The following is a 21,048-nucleotide window of genomic DNA, read 5'->3' as shown; positions in this document are numbered from 1 at the left end:
AGTTAGTAATGTTACCTGTTAGCAGCCGGTGGGCAGCACAGTCCTGCTTGGTTAAATAACAGATCTACTAATGTTAATGGAGGTGCCATTAGGCAGTTGTTATTACTATGTGGCGTTCAAACCCAAGCTCAGGAAAAATGACTATTGGTAAATTACGTTATCGTCTTGTTCAAATGTAACCTCGTAAAATTATGTTTTTGGCGAGAAACTTGAATAAATCCAGTTGTTTGAAGGAGATGTTTTCACAGCAATATAAAATAGATAATAGAGAGGGAATTACAGTATGATCTGTTTAACATCCTAACACTAGCTCTCAACAGCTTGCCAAGATTTTTCTAATCAAAGCAAATATTTAAATAATCATAATCATTTGAATTGTGTGTTTTTATGCAAACAACCCCTATAGATGACAATAACAAAGTACAGTACAGTACTGTGTACAGTACCCTCCCTGTCCCGAAAAATAGGGCTCCCGGAAGCCACGGTGTAATTCGAATATTGTAATTTACCATGCATATAATGTTTTTTGTGTAAAATATATTGAACATTGAATGACATCAGATCTAAGATGTTATTATACCCCCGTAAGTAGTTGGGGATATATAGCGTTCCATGTGCCCTTCCGTCCGTCCGTCCGTTCACCTGTCACATTTTCGTGTCCGGAGCAAAACTATTTAATTTAGGAACTTCAAATTTGGTATGATGGTTGACAGTGTGGTCTAGTTGTGCCTTTTGGGGGTTAGAAGTCCACGGTGCCCAAACCTTTTTTGAGTTTTTCCAAAATGGCAAAACCTTTGGTGTTACTTTAGTAGGGATCAAGCAGTGAGCGGGGGTATCTGAGCCATGCTCACTTTTGCCTTGTTCCTTCATTTGGCGCAGAGATTTCAAAAGTGGCAGATAACATTTCTGAGTGGCAGACAAAAAAAAAGGTACTTGTTTGCCACAGTGGCAGGCAATGAAAAAAGTTCATTTCAGAACCTGCTCATAGGTCATGGCTGCTGGAGTCGGACTACTTGATGTCTTTTGCACAAATAATTGCACAGTTCACTGTACACAGAAGTACACAGAAGCTATAATCTAAAATATTAACGTGACGCTTAAGAGGAAACAACGTCTCATTTCTCTTAAAACATGTGACTTCCTGTAAATTTAGTGAAGGCTGCTTCAAACTGCAAACCGTAGCTTTTAGTCACCGCCCTGCTGCTGCTGCCACCTGATCTCATCTACAGTTTGATTGTAATCTGAGTTCACATCAGTGAAAAATGTGTCTGAACTGGTCTGACAGCTTGGATCAACTTGACTGAGGTTTATTTTTAACTGTTAAGACTCAAGAGTACGACAGAGTATTAGGGCCACAATGAGGAAACAAATAAATCTTAGATTTTTAGAATAAAGTCATACGTTTACGAGAAAAAAGTCGTAATATTACGAGAAAAAAGTCATAAGTTTAGGTTAAAAAGTCATAATATGAGAAAAAAAGTTGTAATATTATGAGATTAAAGTTAAAAGATTAGAGATATTTGGGTAGCTGGTTTTGCCACACCTGATGTGTTTAGTTTATGCTTCACATAGACAAGGTCTTGCATGCAAACTAACCATCTTTTCTAACCCACTGCATTATCTGACACACATTAAGATCAAATACATAAACTTGAATTAGTTTTAAATATAAACATACACATTCTCAACCCCCCACATCACACCCCCCTTTGTCCTTTCTGAGCACATTTGCTCCAAAAAAACAAAGAGGCAAGGAAATAACGTCTAACTTGTGCGTGCAGTGTCCGATGGTCACTGAAATGTACGGGTGTGTCGACCGGCGTCTCGCCAGTACCCCTGACGTGCGGGAAGGTGCGAGGGCCCGTTCATCGCTGCTTGCAGCTTTAATTTCAAACATATTCCTCAATGGGTTTCATTAGCTCCGCCCACCCGGAAGTCGGCCATATTGAATTTTGTGTTTTTCATGTAATTTATGTATTTTATGCATACTTTTACGAACTCCTCCTAGAGACTTAACCCGATCAACTTCAAATTTGGTCAGTAGTATCTTAAGACCTTTGTGATGAAAAGTTATCCAAAGATTAAAAAGTTATCGAACTATGTTGCCGTGGCGTGGCGGCGAATAACCGCCTTTCGCCAAAAAACAGGAAGTTGTTGTAAATTGACTATACATAGTCCAATCTGCTCCAAACTTCACAAGCTGGATAATAGTCCAGGCCTGAAGACATATATGTGGTATTATGAGTGAACGTCATAGCGCCCCCTACAGGAAACAGGAAGTTGTTGTAAATTGACTATACATAGTCCAATCTGCTCCAAACTTCACAAGCTGGATAATAGTCCAGGCCTGAAGACATATATGTGGTATTATGAGTGAACGTCATAGCGCCCCCTACAGGAAACAGGAAGTTGTTGTAAATTGACTATACATTGTCCAATCTTCCCCAAATTTGACATGTTTTAAAAGAGTCTTGGCCTGAAGACATGTACGTGCCCCGACGTGCGCGTTCCCCAGACGTGCCCATAAGGGCGAGGGCCCGTTCATCGCTGCTTGCAGCTTTAATTTCAGTTTAGTTTTTTGTGAGGAGAGAATTCAGCTGAGGGGGCACAGTGACCTTTTTGGACGGGCCTGGACCCCCATGACCCGCCCCTAACGCCGACACTGCTGACCAGACGAAGGTCTCCCATGAATCAATGCTGATTCTAGTGTTGGCTTTTCCTGCCTCAGCCTCCCGCCCGCGGCCGTAGGGAACAGGGGATCTCAGAGTTTTGGTCGGAGACGATAACCTTTCTCTCTGTGGAGCCCCGTCACTTCACAAGACACGGAAAACCTCTGTTGGTCTGGAGGAGCTGCAGCAGTTATTTCTGCACAAACGTCCACTGTACATTCACTAAATATTGTCAGAGCTAAACTAACTCTTCTGCAGTGTGTAGTGTGCGCGCATGTGTGACAGGGTCAAAAATGACTTATGCATGATTTATGTTTTATGGTTGTTTTTATTCTATTTTGCATGTTTTATGGTTGATTTTATTCTATTTTGCATGTTTTATGGTTTTTATTCTATTGTGTGTTTTATCCCTGCATGTTGGTTGTTTTGATTGCTTTTAGTACGTAAATTGAAGTGTTTTTAAGAAGTTATGAACTGGAATGAGACCCATGGACAGCCACACCCCCAATCAAAGACACTGATTAGGAGAGGAGCGGCAGGTGTGGCGGAGAGCCTGCAATTAGCAGGATGCAGCACAGGTGGAGAGGACACAAAAGGAGAGAACGGCTGGCAGCAGAGGAGGAGATCTTCAGTCAGAGACAGTCCAGAGACAGCAGTGCAGCAGAAAGGCCCTCCTGCTACTACCTACCAGCCCAGTGACCTGAGAGTCCTGTGAGACTACATGCAGCAGACCGTGTCCGCCAACGCAGATTCACTCAAAAAACGTAAGTACCCTTTTGGTACATTTACGTGGCGGACACACTGAAAACAGACCAGGATAGCTTTTATCTGGAGTTGTGATAGCAAAGTAGTGGAGAACACACTACTGGTCCTGGTCTCTTGTTATTTCACAGTTTCGGACGGTGCTGGAGAGACGGCCGAGACGGGCAGATGGCTGTTGGAGTACGGGAGGAGCTAAGACGCGGACATGAGGAGGATCGCTGGATTGGACTGGACTGGAGTGGACTGAACTGGATTAAAGATTGGATTGGACTAGATTGAATTGGACTAGATTGGACTGGACTTTTTATAGAGTTTTTAACCTTGTTACTAGTAACATTTTATTCCTTTTAGCTTTTAGATTAATCATTCATTTTTAGACCCATGCTATTATAATTGCAATAAATCTGGTTTTAAATTGATTTAAACTTCTGCCTGTGTTTTTAACTCTGCTCCCCTGATGTAAAAGAACCTGAATTTATCAGAGTCCTAGGCTCCAAGTATTTCCTAGGTGGCGTTGTCGGCTCTAAGCAAAAACATTAATTGTAAATCTAACTGGTACTTTAAGTTGCGGCCTTGCCATTGGCTGTTGGGCCCGGGCCACACATGCATGTGAGAGTGGAGCGAAAGAGTGAGAACAAGCGCGGTGTGAGTGAGGGCAGGCAAAGCAGGCAGAGGAGCAAAGGAGCAGAGACTCCGGTCCTGGAGACCAAAGCTACAGTCTCTGACCGCAGCCAACACTGTTTAACAGACGGGCTTCACTATATAGAACTTTGTGGTTTTGGTGCTTCCGTGTAGTTTCTGTTGGAGTCTTGTCTGAACAGCGTAGCCACACGTGAGCGCGCATGAGACACCGACCCGCAATGATTTACACGTGTAAGAAGTTACAAACAGTCCCTTTAACTTTTATTAATGATACTATTAAAGTCAGAGAGAGACGGAGAGTCTGTCTGTCAGCAACAAACACGTTTTACATTATTTATCGTCATTTCCATTCAGTCACATGTGAGGCTGATAATTCCTGAACGTCGGGTTTGATATGAGTTATATCATTTACATTTTCCCTGAAACATTCAGCCTAATAATTTGGTCTCCAGGACCATAGTCTCTGCTGTACTCTGCTCCTCTGAACTGCCTGCCTTCACTCAGCTGTATATTGTACTTATTATTCACATATACTTATAGGCAGGGTCTGAAATTAGCAACCGCCACCCGCCAAATGCAGGTAAATTGTTGGCGGGTAAAATTGGCAGGCCATCCGCCATTTTGGCAGACAGTAAAAAATGTTAGGGGAGGGAATAGAGAACAGACTCCTTATTGTCTGATTCCTTGGTATCTCAAGCCTCCGTGACTACTGATTCCTCTGTATTGATGCCCTTCCACAGTAACGCGTGCACAATGACGCATAAGCACATTGTATCATGTTGCTGTTTGTTTTGGACCGGAGACACTGCCTGAGGGACGCACCCTGTTTTTTCCTTGATAATGCAACACTGTGAACAACAAACCTGTTGGCCAGGAGGAGAGTTAGTAATGTTACCTGTTAGCAGCCGGTGGGCAGCACAGTCCTGCTTGGTTAAATAACAGATCTACTAATGTTAATGGAGGTGCCATTAGGCAGTTGTTATTATTATGTGGCGTTCAAACTCAAGCTCAGGAAAAATGACTATTGGTAAATTACGTTATCGTCTTGTTCAAATGTAACCTCGTAAAATTATGTTTTTGGCGAGAAACTTGAATAAATCCAGTTGTTTAAAGGAGATGTTTTCATAGCAATATAAAATAGATAATAGAGAGGGAATTACAGTATGACCTGTTTAACATCCTAACACTAGCTCTCAACAGCTTGCCAAGATTTTTCTAATCAAAGCAAATATTTAAATAATCATAATCATTTGAATTGTTTTTATGCAAACAACCCCTATAGATGACAATAACAAAGTACAGTACAGTACTGTGTACAGTACCCTCCCTGCCCCGAAAAATAGGGCTCCCCGGAAGCCACGGTGTAATTCGAATATTGTAATTTACCATGCATATAATGTTTTTTGTGTAAAATATATTGAACATTGAATGACATCAGATCTAAGATGTTATTATACCCCCGTAAGTAGTTGGGGATATATAGCGTTCCATGTGCCCTTCCGTCCGTCCGTCCGTTCACCTGTCACATTTTCGTGTCCGGAGCAAAACTATTTAATTTAGGAACTTCAAATTTGGTATGATGGTTGACAGTGTGGTCTAGTTGTGCCTTTTGGGGGTTAGAAGTCCACGGTGCCCAAACCTTTTTTGAGTTTTTCCAAAATGGCAAAACCTTTGGTGTTACTTTAGTAGGGATCAAGCAGTGAGCGGGGGTATCTGAGCCATGCTCACTTTTGCCTTGTTCCTTCATTTGGCGCAGAGATTTCAAAAGTGGCAGATAACATTTTTGAGTGGCAGACAAAAAAAAGGTACTCGTTTGCCATAGTGGCAGGCAATGAAAAAAGTTCATTTCAGAACCTGCTCATAGGTCATGGCTGCTGGAGTTGGACTACTTGATGTCTTTTGCACAAATAATTGCACAGTTCACTGTACACAGAAGCTATAATCTAAAATATTAACGTGACTCTTAAGAGGAAACAACGTCTCATTTCTCTTAAAACATGTGACTTCCTGTAAATTTAGTGAAGGCTGCTTCAAACTGCAAACCGTAGCTTTTAGTCACCGCCCTGCTGCTGCTGCCACCTGATCTCATCTACAGTTTGATTGTAATCTGAGTTCACATCAGTGAAAAATGTGTCTGAACTGGTCTGACAGCTTGGATCAACTTGACTGAGGTTTATTTTTAACTGTTAAGACTCAAGAGTACGACAGAGTATTAGGGCCACAATGAGGAAACAAATAAATCTTAGATTTTTATAATAAAGTCATACATTTATGAGAAAAAAGTCGTAATATTACGAGAAAAAAGTCATAAGTTTAGGTTAAAAAGTCATAATATGAGAAAAAAAGTTTTAATATTATGAGATTAAAGTTAAAAGATTAGAGATATTTGGGTAGCTGGTTTTGCCACACCTGATGTGTTTAGTTTATGCTTCACATAGACAAGGTCTTGCATGCAAACTAACCATCTTTTCTAACCCACTGCATTATCTGACACACATTAAGATCAAATACATAAACTTGAATTAGTTTTAAATATAAACATACACATTCTCAACCCCCACATCACACCCCCCTTTGTCCTTTCTGAGCACATTTGCTCCAAAAAAACAAAGAGGCAAGGAAATAACGTCTAACTTGTGCGTGCAGTGTCCGATGGTCACTGAAATGTACGGGTGTGTCGACCGGCGTCTCGCCAGTACCCCTGACGTGCGGGAAGGTGCGAGGGCCCGTTCATCGCTGCTTGCAGCTTTAATTAGGGCCCGAGCACGAAAGTGCCAGGACCCAACGGTGTCCTGGCACGAAGTGCAAGGAACCTATTGTTTTTCTGGGGATTATTATTCTTTTTCCGCTGGTAGATCGCGTTTTTGGGACCTTAGCCATCCCCAAAAACTCACCAAAAGTGGAGTATGCGTCAGAACTGGTGGGAAATTCAATGTTCTGGAGTGACTGGGCTCGGGTTTCTCCGGGGGGCTCCATAGCGCCCCCTAACGTACGCAGTTTTTCCGAGAAAGTTTCTTCGATCTTCACGAAATTCAAGTATGTCATTGCTCACGCCCTCATACCTGGATTAAATGTTTTTGAGATATTTTCAGCCAACAGGAAATCAGCCATGTTGGACTTCCTGCGTGATTTTAAGATTTACGAACGCATATTTGAAGACTTTAGGATGCACAAAAAATTATGAAACTTTACACGCACATCCAAACTCGTAATTACTTTATTTTAGTGGTGAAATTTTGCTTGGGCGTGGCATGTTGGCTCTCTAGTGCCCCCTTATGTCTTTTAGATTTTGAACATACCTTTAGGTACTCGAAAACTCATGAAATTTGGCAAAATGATAGACACCTGTGAACTTTATGTAAATGTATAGCCATTAGGCTCAGTGTGTTTAGCCGGCTCTATAGCGCCCCCTAACGCGTTGAAATTTTAACTTTGTCAAAGTTGATCCGATATTCATGAAATTTGGTATGCATATCCCACTCATCATTTGAAACATATTCCTCATTGGGTTTCATTAGCTCCGCCCACCCAGAAGTCGGCCATATTGGATTTCATGTCATTTTTTGCGTTTTATAGGCCGCGTACTTTAACGAATTCCTCCTACAGATTTAATCAGATCGAGTTGAAATTTGGTCAGGACCATCTTAAGGCCTTGAGGATGAAAAGTTATTAAAATCGTGAGTTTTCACTTAACGACCTGACCGTGGCGTGGCAGCCATTTTGAGCCATTCGCCATGAAATGGAAAAATTGATATCCGCGCTCCGGTTTCACCTACAAGTACAAAATTTGGTAGACAGATGTAAGATGTGGAGAGAAACAAAAAAGCCTCTTGGAGGTATGCCCAAAACTCAACAGGAAGTCAGCCATATTGAATTTTATGTGCGATTTTGCCCATTTTTCGCCCATTTCTGGGGGGTTTTGTAGGCCGTATACTTTAACGAGCTCCTCCTACAGATTTGATCAGATAGAGTTGAAATTTGGTCAGGACCATCTTAAGACCTTGAGGATGAAAAGTTATTAAAATGGTGAGTGTTGAAAAACTTAGCGTAAGGGGGGCGTGGCCAGACGCAAATGGAGTAAGACGTACTTTTCAGAGCTCCTGCAGAATCCCGACTAATTTCGTATTTAAACGACATTTTCATTTTAAAAAAGCACACTAAAAGCTTAGAATCTACCCTCAACTAATCAAGGTGTAGTTAAAGGCCAGTAAAATTGACGTGGATGGCGTCTAATCTGCGCAAATATAAGTACGAGGGCTCATCCACCACAAGGCCCAACACATCCTCGGCGAAGAGTTCAACTAACACCGTCCAGGCTTCACCCGCACCCGCGGCTGAACTGACCATGGACATCGCCTCGGTGAAAGCGGATATCCTCTCCTCCATAAGAAAGGACATAGCCGCTGTGATAAGTGAACAGCTGAAGAGTTCTCTGGCGGAGTTTTTTGACTCGCTACAGACGGAAATGAGAGCATTGAAAACTGAAATAGCCAACAACACCGCGGTGCTCCGCTCAGATCTCGAGCATGTTAAAGCTAACGTAACAGAGATGGAGGCAGGACTATGCACTTGGTCGGACGAGGTAGTTTCAGTTCAAACATATGTCAGAGACCTCAATAAGCAAGTGGAAGAATTAAAAGCAAAATGTGAAGATATGGAGGGGAGGATGAGAAGAAGAAACATTCGGATCATCGGAGTAGCTGAAGAACCTGGATCAAGCTCACCTACGGAGGTTTCTAAACTTCTCAAAGAGGTGCTACAGATGGATAAAGAGGTGCGGGTGGAGCGCGCACATCGTGGGCTAACACAGAGGAGACCGGGAGACAAACCACGTGTCATCATTGCAAAACTACAGAACGAGGGAGATGCCGAAAATATCCTGAGGTGGGCCCAGGACCGCGGTGGTCTGCTCCGCTACAACGGCAGCCCGATCGCCATATTCCCCGACTACACGGCCGCCGTGGCCAAAGCCAGGTCCGCGTTCACGGACGTCAGGAAGATGCTCCGCGGGAGATCAGGAGTTCGTTATGGAATACTCTTCCCGGCCAGATTCCGCATTTCCCACAACAATGAAGAGAAGGAGTTCCTGGATGCTGCCAAAGCCATGGACTATGTAAAGAAAAAAGTTATCCCCAGATCTGAGATGGAAGACTAACTATCCTTATTTCACATGGGAAGTGACATATAAACAATTCTAACTGTTGCCTGGGACAACTTCCTAAATGTTTATCCAGAAGGACTATTTGAGTGTTGTTGTTTTTTTTGTTTTGTTTTGTTTTTTTGTTATTATTTACTTAATTGCTTACTACCTGAGAGGCTGTCTATCATTAGGATATTAGCATAGGTTAAACAAAACATAAATATCCCCTGAGTTTGCCTGTGTGTGTGTGTGTGGGTGTGTGGTTGTGGGTGGATGTGTGCATGTGGATGTGTGGGTGTGTGGATGTGAGAGTGGGTGTGGATGCTGGTAGGGGTGTGTTTGGGTGTGAGGGTGTATGCTTGTGTATGGATGTGTATAGTAGAAGGATATGTGATCTAAATACTCGGGTGCATACAGGCTGTAATGAACGAGCATAAGCTCTCAGGAAACTTTCACTTATTTTATCTAATTTCCTTTGGTTTTGATAATTCCTAAGTTTCACAATAAGTTTTATTTATAGAATTACTTTAAAAAATTGTGACACTCACATTGAAATGTCGTTATCTTTTCCAATTTTATCTCGGGGTTCTGCAGGAGCCTGAACCGAGAATAATAGCTTTAGTTCTTTAGTTCTGTTTGGTTTTTCACCCAAGCAAAGGCGAGCACTCTCTAGGATTGTTCGCATAGCTGCCGTCCTGACCTGCAGCCTGGGACCTTGTCCCAAAGGTGTGTTGGACATTGTGTTGACCGAGTTTACGGTTTATCTAATTTTATGTTCAGTTCAGTTTGAGTTGATCCCAATGTTCCCCGGGGATCTCACTGTGAGATTTAAAGCAACAAGGAAAGTGATTTTTTCCTCTATTCCAATACAAATGTCTCATGTTAATGTTTCAACCCTGTCTACACTTCTATTTATTTATGTATTTTACTTTTGTATATTCTGTTATTTTTTTGGTTTAAATACCCTCCTTACCCCATCCTCTCCACCCCTACCTATTACAAATACTTATCTTCTTATACCCACTCACCCACATTCACACAATCATACACATAGATACTTTATACTACGTGCCACTTATAGCCTTCTGTGCTGTACCAGCCTTCTCGATCCATCACTTTATGCCAGTGCAAAATTTGTTTCCTACCTAATTCTCCTAACCCCAAGTCATGGGATCACTTAAGGTCATAAGCTATAACGTCAGAGGTCTCCATAGTCCCATAAAGAGGAAGAAAATCCTTAATCAGCTGAGGAGAGCCAATTGCCAGATAGCGTTTTTGCAGGAGACCCATCTATCAGACTTGGAGCATGAAAAGCTAAAAAAATCCTGGGCAGACAAGGTGTTTTACTCATCACACCACTCAGGCAGAAGAAGAGGAGTTTGTATTCTGATACATAGACAGATTAATTTCTCAACAACTAAAATTCACAAAGACTCTGAGGGTAGATTTATTCTGATAAATGGCTGTATTGATGGAATACAAGTCTCTCTCATGAACATATATGCCCCAAATGAAGATGAGCCAGGCTTCATTAATACAACCTTTAACACTATACTGCAGCACAGCTCTGGGATTCTGCTGTTGGGTGGGGATTTCAACTGCGTTGTATCTCAACTTATGGATAGACAACCTCCTTCAAAATCCCCCACTTCTCAAATGAGTAAAAGGCTTAAATATTTATCAACAGAGTTAGGTCTAGCAGATGTTTGGAGAAGCAAATTTCCTAAGGGGAGGGATTTTACCTTCTTTTCACATAGACATTCATCCTATTCCAGAATCGATTATTTTTTTACCCCCACGGTAGAGTTACACAGGATAGAAGACATAAAGATCTTACCGATTACAATATCTGATCACTCTCCTCTTGTGGTGTCCTGGGACATAGGTCACACACCATCAGCCAAACAATGGAGATTAAATACATCACTCCTAAACGACAAGGAATTCATTCCATTTGTCAAAATTGAATTAAGTACTTATCTAGATACAAATGCTTCACCTGAAATATCACCTCTCATTTTATGGGACTGTGCCAAAGCATATATTAGAGGTCGTATTATCTCGTTTGCTAGTGCTAAAAAAAAGAGAAGGGAAGCAACACAACGCGAATTAGAATACAAAATAAGGCAGCTTGAACAACAGCATAAAGGATCGTCATCCCCCAGCATACTTAATACTCTTAAACAAGCACGTAGAGATCTAAACACCCTAATTACAGAAAAGATCGAGGGCAATTTAAGGTTTACAAATCAAAAATATTACGAAAACGGTAACAGAGCAAGTAGATTATTGGCATTAAGACTAAAAAAACAGCAATCATCCAATATAGTACAGAAGTTAGTGTCTAATAATACAACACTCACGAAACCGGATGAAATTTCACAGTCCTTTGCTGAATTTTATAAATCCCTATACAAAAACACGGACACCTGCACAGACGACAAAGAATTGGCGCAATTTTTGAGGGACATTAAATTAAGAGAGTTATCTGAGCCTATGGCAAAAGAGCTAGATGAACCAATCAATGAATGGGAAATACAGCAGGTAATCTCTACATTGAAAAACAATAAAAGCCCTGGGCCAGATGGGTACATAAATGAATTTTATAAAATGTTTAAAGAGGAAGTGTCACCTTTACTGTTAAAAGCTTATCACCATGCGTTACAATCTGGTACTATGGCCCCCTCTTGGAGGGACGCAACAATAGTAGTTATACATAAAGAAGGCAAAGACTCGACCAAATGCCAATCATATAGGCCCATATCGCTACTCAACACAGACCTGCGGATATTAACTGCTATTCTTTCAAAACGTGTCAATAAAATTATCACGAAAATTATTCATCCAGATCAAACCGGGTTCATTACCGGAAGATATTATGGAGACAATATTAGAAGGTTACTAAATCTAATGACACATCCAAAAGTAAAAGAAGACGAAGCAATGATATTATCCCTCGACGCCCAGAAGGCATTCGATCGAGTGTCCTGGCAATACTTATTTCAAACATTGAGACGATTCCAATTTGGCCCCAATTTCATTAAGTGGATATAAACAATATATTCCAATCCGCAGGCTACTGTTAAAGTGAATGGGTTTTTATCAGACCGATTTGTCCTAGAGCGCGGCTGCAGACAGGGTTGCCCTCTTTCGCCCCTTCTGTTTGATATTAGTATTGAACCTTTGGCACAGCTTATCAGGGACAACGATAACATAAAAGGACTGACAATAAATGGAGAACAGCATAAATTATCACTGTACGCAGATGATGTGCTTTTATACTTAGCGGAACCTGCAACAACAATCCCACACTTAAAGGATCTCATCTCCGTATATGGGTACTTTTCGGGTTATAAAGTTAATGTGGATAAAACAATGGCTATGGATATAAGTGGTGGAATTTCACAATCTGTGAAACTCCAGAGTGGTTTCAGATGGCCTAAAGATGGCATCAAATACCTCGGCATCCAAATACCCCCATCATTAAGAAATTTATTCGATGCAAATTACAAAAGTTTGATTGATAATGTTGGTAAGGATTTGGACCAATGGGCAACGCTCCCCCTATCTTTTTTAGGCCGAATTGAGAGTGTACGAATGAATGTGCTGCCTAAGCTTCTCTATCCATTTCAGATGTTGCCTATTGATATTACTAAACCCACATTTGATAAATTGGACAGGTTAATTTCAAAATTCATATGGCAAGGAAAGCGGCCAAGAATCAGACTAAAAACATTGCAGCTATCTAAACCAAAGGGAGGGCTCAAACTTCCAAACCTAAGATATTACTTCTGGGCTGCACAGTTAAAACCTTTGACAATATGGACCCAGGATTGTACACATACACGTTGGCTTAACATAGAAAAAAGCCTTTGTGCGCGGCCCCTACAGATCTTGCCTTTCTTAGATGTCCCCTTACGAGAAACTCAAATGGGCGAATGGACTAAAGTCACACTAACAATCTGGAGAAAAATCAAACTAGCATTTGGACTGCCCAAAGCAATTTCAGCACTAACCAATATTGGATTCATAAAGGATTTTGTTCCCTCCAGTTTAGATACAGGATTTAGAAAATGGCCAGAACAGGGACTCGTTAACCTACACCAACTCCTGAAGGATGGCAGACTTAAGTCATTCCAGCAGTTGAGAGAGGAATTTAAACTTCCCAATACCGATTTTTTCCGATATCTACAATTAAGGGACTTCCTAACGAAACACAAGGAATGGGATAAATTTCTGGTGCCCACTCCAATTGAAGAGTTCCTGATGAAATTACAAACAGGAAATGAAGATAAGAAAATTATAGGCCATTTTTACCAAATATTTTTAGGCATGAATTTGAACAATACGCTTCAAATAAAAGGTAGATGGGAAATTGAAATGAATACAGACATACCACAGGACATGTGGGAAGAAATATGCACCGAAGCACATCTAGTGACCAACTCTAGTAGCTGGAGGGAATTCAAATGGAAAGTAATTTCAAGATTCTTTCGTACACCAGAAATAGTGGCTAAAATGGGCCCTAAACACTCGAATAAATGTTGGAGAAATTGTGGTACACATATTGGCAACCATAATCACATATTTTGGACATACCCCAAATTAAAAACATTTTGGGAAGAGGTATTTCGGGCACTCGAAGATGTATTCGACCAAAATTTCACCAAAGATCCAAAAATGGCACTGCTGGGAGCAATACCAGAAGGCATTAATGGAAGAGCCAAAAAATATCTCTTACAAATATTGCTTACAGCAGCAATTAAATGTATCACAATTATGTGGTTAAAACCTGAGCCCCCAACATACAATTTATGGATCGAGAAGGTATGGGAAATCTACCACATGGAACAAATAACCTATTCCCTAAGACTCCAAAAAGACACATTTGTTAAAAGGTGGAGCCCTGCCAGGATTGTACTAGTGCGGTGATCTGAGTGTTCTTGTATATCCTGGATCATGCTTGTGTCTTTGTCTTCCTGACCCAGGTCACCTCTCTGGGCACGTGTACGCACTCATACAGCACACACCCATACAACACACTCCCCCTCCCTTACCTCCGACCCCTTACCACAGTTATCATCATTTAAATTTATGCATTTATTTACTTTACTTTACTTTATTTTAATTATTTGGATTGTCTTTTTTGTGTTCTCTCTTTCCCCCTTGTTTTAAGCTGTAAGATTTTGTGTTAAAACTATGAGACAGCTATCAAAATGAAAATACAGTGATATAGATTGTTATTATGATTGTGTAAGTTGCTGTAACTGCAATAAAAATTAAGTTCAAAAAAAAAAAAATGGTGAGTGTTCACTTAACGACCTGACCGTGGCGTGGCGGCCATTTTGAGCCATTCGCCATGAAACAGGCAGTTATTGTAACTCAACTGTACATAGTCCGATCTGCCCCAAATCTCTCAGGTATGATGGTGGTCCAGTACTGATGACATGTATATGAAAAAATATACTCATTGCCCCGCCCCAAGACTTTAGCCCCGCCCCCTTTCATATCTCATGAACCGTTTATAGTAGAGTCTTGTGGGATGTGTCATATCACTCAGCAGAGAGTGCCTGTTTCATTGGTGAAGGTCATGCCCGCCCCTGACAGCGTGTTCCCCGACGTGCCCGCGGGGGCGAGGGCCCGTTCATCGCTGCTTGCAGCTTTAATTATTTGTATTTTTGTTCTTTTTTTTTTCCCTTCCTGTCTTTTTATCTCTAGCATTTCTTGATTGGAAATAGTTTATTTTTTTCTTTCTTTTAGATATTTAAAAATATATATTTATGTCTGCTTGTAAATTTGTAATACAGCTGTTTTTAATTGGGTGAGTTCCTTTCACAAGCCCTCAGGGTCTTTTTCAACACACCTATGCATTTATTTATGTTATTGTATATCTCTTGTATTTTGTTTTATTTTATTACCGTATATGCATTTACTGCTGTTGTTCTGACTGAAGCAATGCTTTTGACCAGTTGTAAACAATTGTAATGCAGAAAATAAACCATCTTTAAAAATACAGCACACAAAGATACATTTAAAAAAAAAAATAAAAAGAAAAAAGTGAAGGAGTTCAAGTACTTCGGGGTCTTGTTCGCGAACGTGAGATTGGCCGTAGAATCGGAGCAGCGGGGGCGGTATTGCATTCGCTTTACCGCACCGTTGTGACGAAAAGAGAGCTGAGCCGGAAGGCAAAGCTCTCGATCTACCGGTCAACCTTCGTTCCTACTCTCACCTATGGTCATGAGGGTTGGGTCATGACCGAAAGAACTAGATCGCGAGTAAAAGCGGTTCAGTCATCCGTGAGGGACTCGGAGTAGAGCCGCTGCTCCTTTGTGTTGAAAGGAGCCAGCTGAGGTGGTTCGGGCATCTGGTAAGGGTGCCCCCTGGGCGCCTCCCTAGGGAGGTGTTCCAGGCACGACCAGCTGGGAGGAGGCCACGGGGAAGACCCAGGACTAGGTGGAGAGATTATATCTCCACACTGGCCTGGGAACGCCTCGGGATCCCCCAGTCAGAGCTGGTTAATGTGGCCCGGGAAAGGGAAGTTTGGGGTTCCCTGCTGGAGCTGTTGCCCCCACGACCCGACCCCAGTAAGCAGTTGAAGATGATCATGATGATGATATTTTCAAGTGAAATGCATCAATCTGGTGAACTTTGTAATTGGAGCAAATATGATTAAAAAAAAGTTATTTTATAAAATGGTCACTATATCCTGACAGTAGTACATGAGACAGGAAATCTGAAAATAATCATGTGCTTCTGTGTCCTCCGGTGCTCCTGGCATCTGCAAGATTTCACAGACTGGAGGAAAACAACCAATCAGAGCTGATCTGGAGTCTGACTCACCAAATCAGTGTAACAAATAGTATTAACCCAAAAATTGCCACAACAACTTATGAGACATAATCGAGGATGGGAATGACCATATACATATACTTTTACAATTTATTTTCATTAATTAAATAATTCACGTTTATTTCTGAATTATGACTGGAACAACTTGACACACAGTGCTGAGCTGCATCTCAAATTACTCTTCAGATTCCCAGCGTTCTGATGATGTACACCACTTCTATGTGGCATCTACTCCTGACCTGCTATCTCCCCTAAAGACCCCCTGTCCCCTCCCTAAAAAAGTGGGTCTCAGAGGGTTCAAATAAGATAAAATAGAACAGTCGGGATTAAACAGTAGAATAAATTTACAGTGCAGTGCAAGATGTGAATAAATAGTTCCAAATTTAACTTGCATTGGAAAACACTACAGTCTACGCAATACACTGCATCACTGAATGGAGTGTACAGAACAAGAAGCACAAACAACGCCAGCAGTGTGATAATAGAAATCTGTGTGAGTAAGGGCATTCCTTTCCACAATAAGTATCAGACTGTTTCCTCCTTGTCAGTACAATGTTAACACAATGACAACAAGGACATTGCGTCAAGGACATTTTTATTTTGTATATCTTTCATCTCAGACTCACGGATGCATGACACAGGTGTGTTGACATGATGCTTTTTCAAGTGCCAAAAAAGAAGGTGAGCTGTAAAAATCGGATCACACCCAATCCTTGTTGTTTTTACACATGCATGTGTTGTACATTTATTCAACACCTGTACAGTATATAAAGTGTAGTGGTGCTGATAAGGTGTAGTATCACCATCGAGGAAAACTAAAACAGTACTTACCTGTTCATCATGATGAAGCTGATCCTTTCACTGACTCTCATCTGGGCACTCTCCAGCACAGGTAACGTTATTCTTACAATATAGTTTCTGCTGGTACAATAGAGTCTAATTTTTAAGACATTTTCCATTTTACCCGAAATTATTTTAAATCTTACTGTTAATATCACCAAATGATTTATTTGAATTAACCAAAACACATTTCATATACTTGAAAATAATAGATCTGATAGGATAGAGAAAATATAACACTTCATTCATCCCCAGAGGGTAAATTCACGTTACAGTACAGCAGTAGAAGACGCAGTCTATAGAGATAGGACACCGATAAAGACAATTTAGAATAATAAATACAACGAAATAAAAAAAATTAAGTAAACAGAATTCTATTCAAAATCTACATTATAATAATTAGGTAATATACATGACAAGACTTGGCTGTGCAAGTACTGTATATATGTGCAGAAGTAAAAGTCTAGTAGTGCATATTAGACATTTTAAAAACCTTTTACACAAGAAGGAGAGTCTTCAGCATTTACAGACCATCAATACACTTAAAACATTTGATTTGACATTTGAGATGGGATCATCATTCAATGTTTTTCTCCCCATTGCAGCTGGAGCACTTCAATGTCAAACTTGCACAGATTTGCAATGTTCAACCACAGTAGCACAAAATTGTTCCTCAGAGACGATGTGTGTAACAGCTTCCATTCAAGGTAGTCATTTCATTTCTTTATGTCATAGTACTACTCAGTGAAATACATGTACTGCAAAGCAACATTAACAAACTGCTGTTTTGATTTTGTAGCCACTTCATCTGGAACTACAGTACCGCAAATCTTCAAGGCGTGTGCATCGTCCTCTTTGTGTCCAGCCACAGGCTCTCAGACATTTGCAGTCAACTTGGGTGTTAGTAGTGTAGTTGCATCTGCTACGTGCTGCAACACAGATAACTGCAATGCAGGAACTCTACCTTGTAAGTATAAATGGATAAGTAGCTTATTAAAGTTAGGATAGATAAGATAGGAACAATGACATCCTGCCATCTTCTTACACGTTAAATTTTCATTTTGTGACGCTTAAATGTTCTCTCTTCGTCAAACAAATTATTTTATTTTCTGTTTCAGTCCCTGCTGCTCAGACAAATAACAGCTTACAGTGTTTCACTTGTAACCCCATCACCTCTCAATGCACAACTCCATTACAGTGTAAGGGAGTGGAGGACCGCTGCTTTCAATTAAATGGTGAGTCTTTATCATACATAGTTTACAAAATGTATTTTACTACATTAAATTATCTCAAACAAATTACTACATGTGTGATCTGTAAAATCAACCAGTGGAGGAAACTGGTGAAGTGCATTTACTGAACTTTACTGAACAATTCTGAATATTTGTATTACACTTACTTCCTACCTGTAATCCACAACATGTCAGAGGTAAATATTGTACTTTTTATTGCACTACAGTACTAACAGGTAACTACTACTGTATACCTACATTTATATGACATTTCTAGTGACTAGTTACTTTACAGATTAAGATCTTATTATCATCCCCCAAAAACGCAACCCACAGTAGGTAAAGACGTTAAAATTAGCTCCACCTCAACAAGTTACACATCATAATCCATTAAATATATATATCAATAGAACACTCTGAAAGAGAAAGCACTTTTACTTTTGACACTTTAAAGGGACTATTTGTAACTTTCAGAAATGCTTGTTAACAGCGACACCTGTGGCCGTGAAATCAACGAAAGTCAGCGTCGGGCTCGCGCTTGCTCGCTCTAAATATACCTGAACAAGCGTCGCTCAAAACAGTGAGGCAACACACTTCAGCTAAAACCACAATATCACTCTATATTTCAGTTGCTTGGCAGTAATGTTAGCTGACCAGACGAAGGTCTCTCCATGAACATGATTTAGATCTGATCCTAGTGTTGCCTAAGTGCAGGCTGAAGCAGTGGGGCTCTGCACCGTGTCTCCCTGCTCTCTCCGCCCGCAGCCGGAGAGAGCAGAGGAGACACCGGCACCCGGTCGGTAATGAGAAGACAACGTAACTCTCTGAAGAGCTCCGTCACTTCACAAGACACGGGAAACCTCTGTTGGTCTGGAGGAGCTGCAGCATTTATTTCTGCACAAACGTCCCCTGTGCATTCACTAGATATTCTCAGAGCTAAACTAACTCTTCTGCAGTGTGTAGTGAGCGCGCGTTCACGTCTAGAGGTGGAGGACGCGCGTGCTGTCTGAGTGAAGGAGAGCAGGCAGCGAAGACGAGGCTCCGGCCACACGCGAGCGCGCATATGCGAACGCGCATGTGTGCCGACCCGCTACATTTATACGCTTAAAAAGTTATAAACAGTCCCTTTAAGTGTATTTTTACATTGTGGTATTGCTGATTTTAATCATGTAAAGGATCTGAATACTTCTTCCTGAAAAAAGCTAACTGACAACAATAGAAGCTGCGTTGTGAAACAATGATTTTTCATTTACAGTGACAAGTGGGTCCAGCACTACTCCAGTATTTGGATGTGCATCTGCAAACCTGTGTGCAGCTGCTGCCAGCCCGGGTAGCCTACCATTCTTGCAAAGTGCTGGTACCAACAGCAGTGGACCATCCTGTTGTGGAACAAGTTTATGTAATACTGCCACAACACCAACAACTGCTGCCGGTGATGCCTGCTGTATCAGACTGGGTATGATCCCTCTCTTGCTCGGATTGCTTATCTTTATCATCTGTTAGAACTAGGGGGCTTGGACAAAGCACCTTTGAAGCCACCAGAAGGACTCTTAATCATGGATATTATCGTAAAATGAAACTAAAACGAAAATAAGCAATGAAATATATTGTTGTTAACTGAAATTAAATAAAATCCATTTCCTTGAAGATAACCTAAATTGAAAGATAATACCTGGATACTAAACTATCAGTTTAACATTAAACAAGTAGCACACAACATAATACATGGCATGACATCATAACTCTTCCATCAGCTGCATCTGTAGACCACGAGATGGCAGAAGAGCTCAATATTTTATTGGTCCACTTGCTGATCTTCTAACCTGCAAATATTTCCATATGAACAATGTTCTAGATAGGATGGATATCTGGTTCAAATGCAATAAATTATCCCTTAATGTTAAAAAGAGTGCTTACATGATCTTCAAACCTAAAAATAGAACCCTATCAGATCATCCCCGCCCCATTCTTATCGCTAATAATGCACTTGAATATGTTCCCCATGTCAAGTTCTTAGGTGTAATCGCTGATGATCAGCTTAACTGGAAAAAACACATCTCTTATGTGTCCAACAAAGTTATAAAAAATATTGGTATTTTATAGAGTGTAAAACATTATCTTGTCAAGAAAAGAAATTCCAGATCTATATTACTCTACGATTTATCCTTTCATATCTTACGTCAATATAGCATGGACAATCACATCTAAAACCAGTCTCTATTCCATCTTTTTATTACTAAAAAAGTTTGTTAGAATGGTCCCCAAGTCCAGGTGGAAGGCTCATACTGCCCCATTTGTTCAAAGTCTGGAGTTGTTAAACATATTTGACATCAATAAACTTCAGATAGGTACTTCTGTATTTCAATTTCTTAACAATTCACTACCCACATCCTTTCACAGTTTCTTTGTAAGACCAATTAATATGACCAATAGCAAAAAAAATGTATAGTGACTGAGTGGAGTTTTAGACAGAGAGATACATTTTTTTTACAAACTTAAAAAAATCAAAAAAAAATCAATGGCATTAAATTCAGTCTAACATGTTTTCCCTCTGATAAATGGCCATGGCATTAAGATGATGATGCACATTGATCTGCCTAAAACCTGGAAATAATGGAGCTGATGGCATTGTCTTAATGAAGTGAGTGTGAGGCAGCATGGAAAGGGCCCAAATGCAGACAATCCAGACAGACGAGAACAGTTCAGTGATTTATTGAAAAAGTGAAGGCACATAAGCTTACTGGCGTGGGGAGCAAGTATGACCAGGAGTAACAGAGAATCCACGGGTGAACGGGGCAGGGAAAAGGTACAGGCAGACAGGCAGGTAAGGGTACAGGTTCAGGTTCAGGGGGCTGGAAAGCAAAGGCACAAAGCAACATTGACAATCTGGCCCTGATTGGGGAAAAGGGACTGT

The 21,048-nt window shown here is 40.8% G+C and overlaps 1 protein-coding gene across 2 annotated transcripts in view; it reads left to right on the top strand.

The window, feature by feature from the left end:
• Positions 1 to 20,693, top strand: part of LOC119488181 (phospholipase A2 inhibitor and Ly6/PLAUR domain-containing protein-like) — a 75,359-nt gene extending 54,666 nt beyond the window's left edge. Inside the window, exons 1-5 of one of the 2 annotated variants that reach the window (XM_037769591.1) lie at positions 16,797 to 16,954; positions 17,508 to 17,609; positions 17,702 to 17,869; positions 18,021 to 18,137; positions 19,390 to 20,693. In XM_037769591.1, coding sequence (XP_037625519.1) covers positions 16,903 to 16,954; positions 17,508 to 17,609; positions 17,702 to 17,869; positions 18,021 to 18,137; positions 19,390 to 19,637 — 687 coding nt within the window. In that variant the 5' untranslated portion in view covers positions 16,797 to 16,902 and the 3' untranslated portion in view covers positions 19,638 to 20,693. Of the gene's footprint in view, positions 1 to 16,796; positions 16,955 to 17,507; positions 17,610 to 17,701; positions 17,870 to 18,020; positions 18,138 to 19,389 lie in introns of those variants that run through there. The other variant, XM_037769592.1, reaches the window with a different exon arrangement.
• Positions 20,694 to 21,048: the final 355 nt, after the last annotated feature.

Source organism: Sebastes umbrosus, chromosome 5 (assembly GCF_015220745.1).
Source record: "Sebastes umbrosus isolate fSebUmb1 chromosome 5, fSebUmb1.pri, whole genome shotgun sequence".
Lineage (NCBI taxonomy): Eukaryota > Metazoa > Chordata > Actinopteri > Perciformes > Sebastidae > Sebastes > Sebastes umbrosus.
This window is presented reverse-complemented; position numbering and strand designations above follow the sequence as displayed.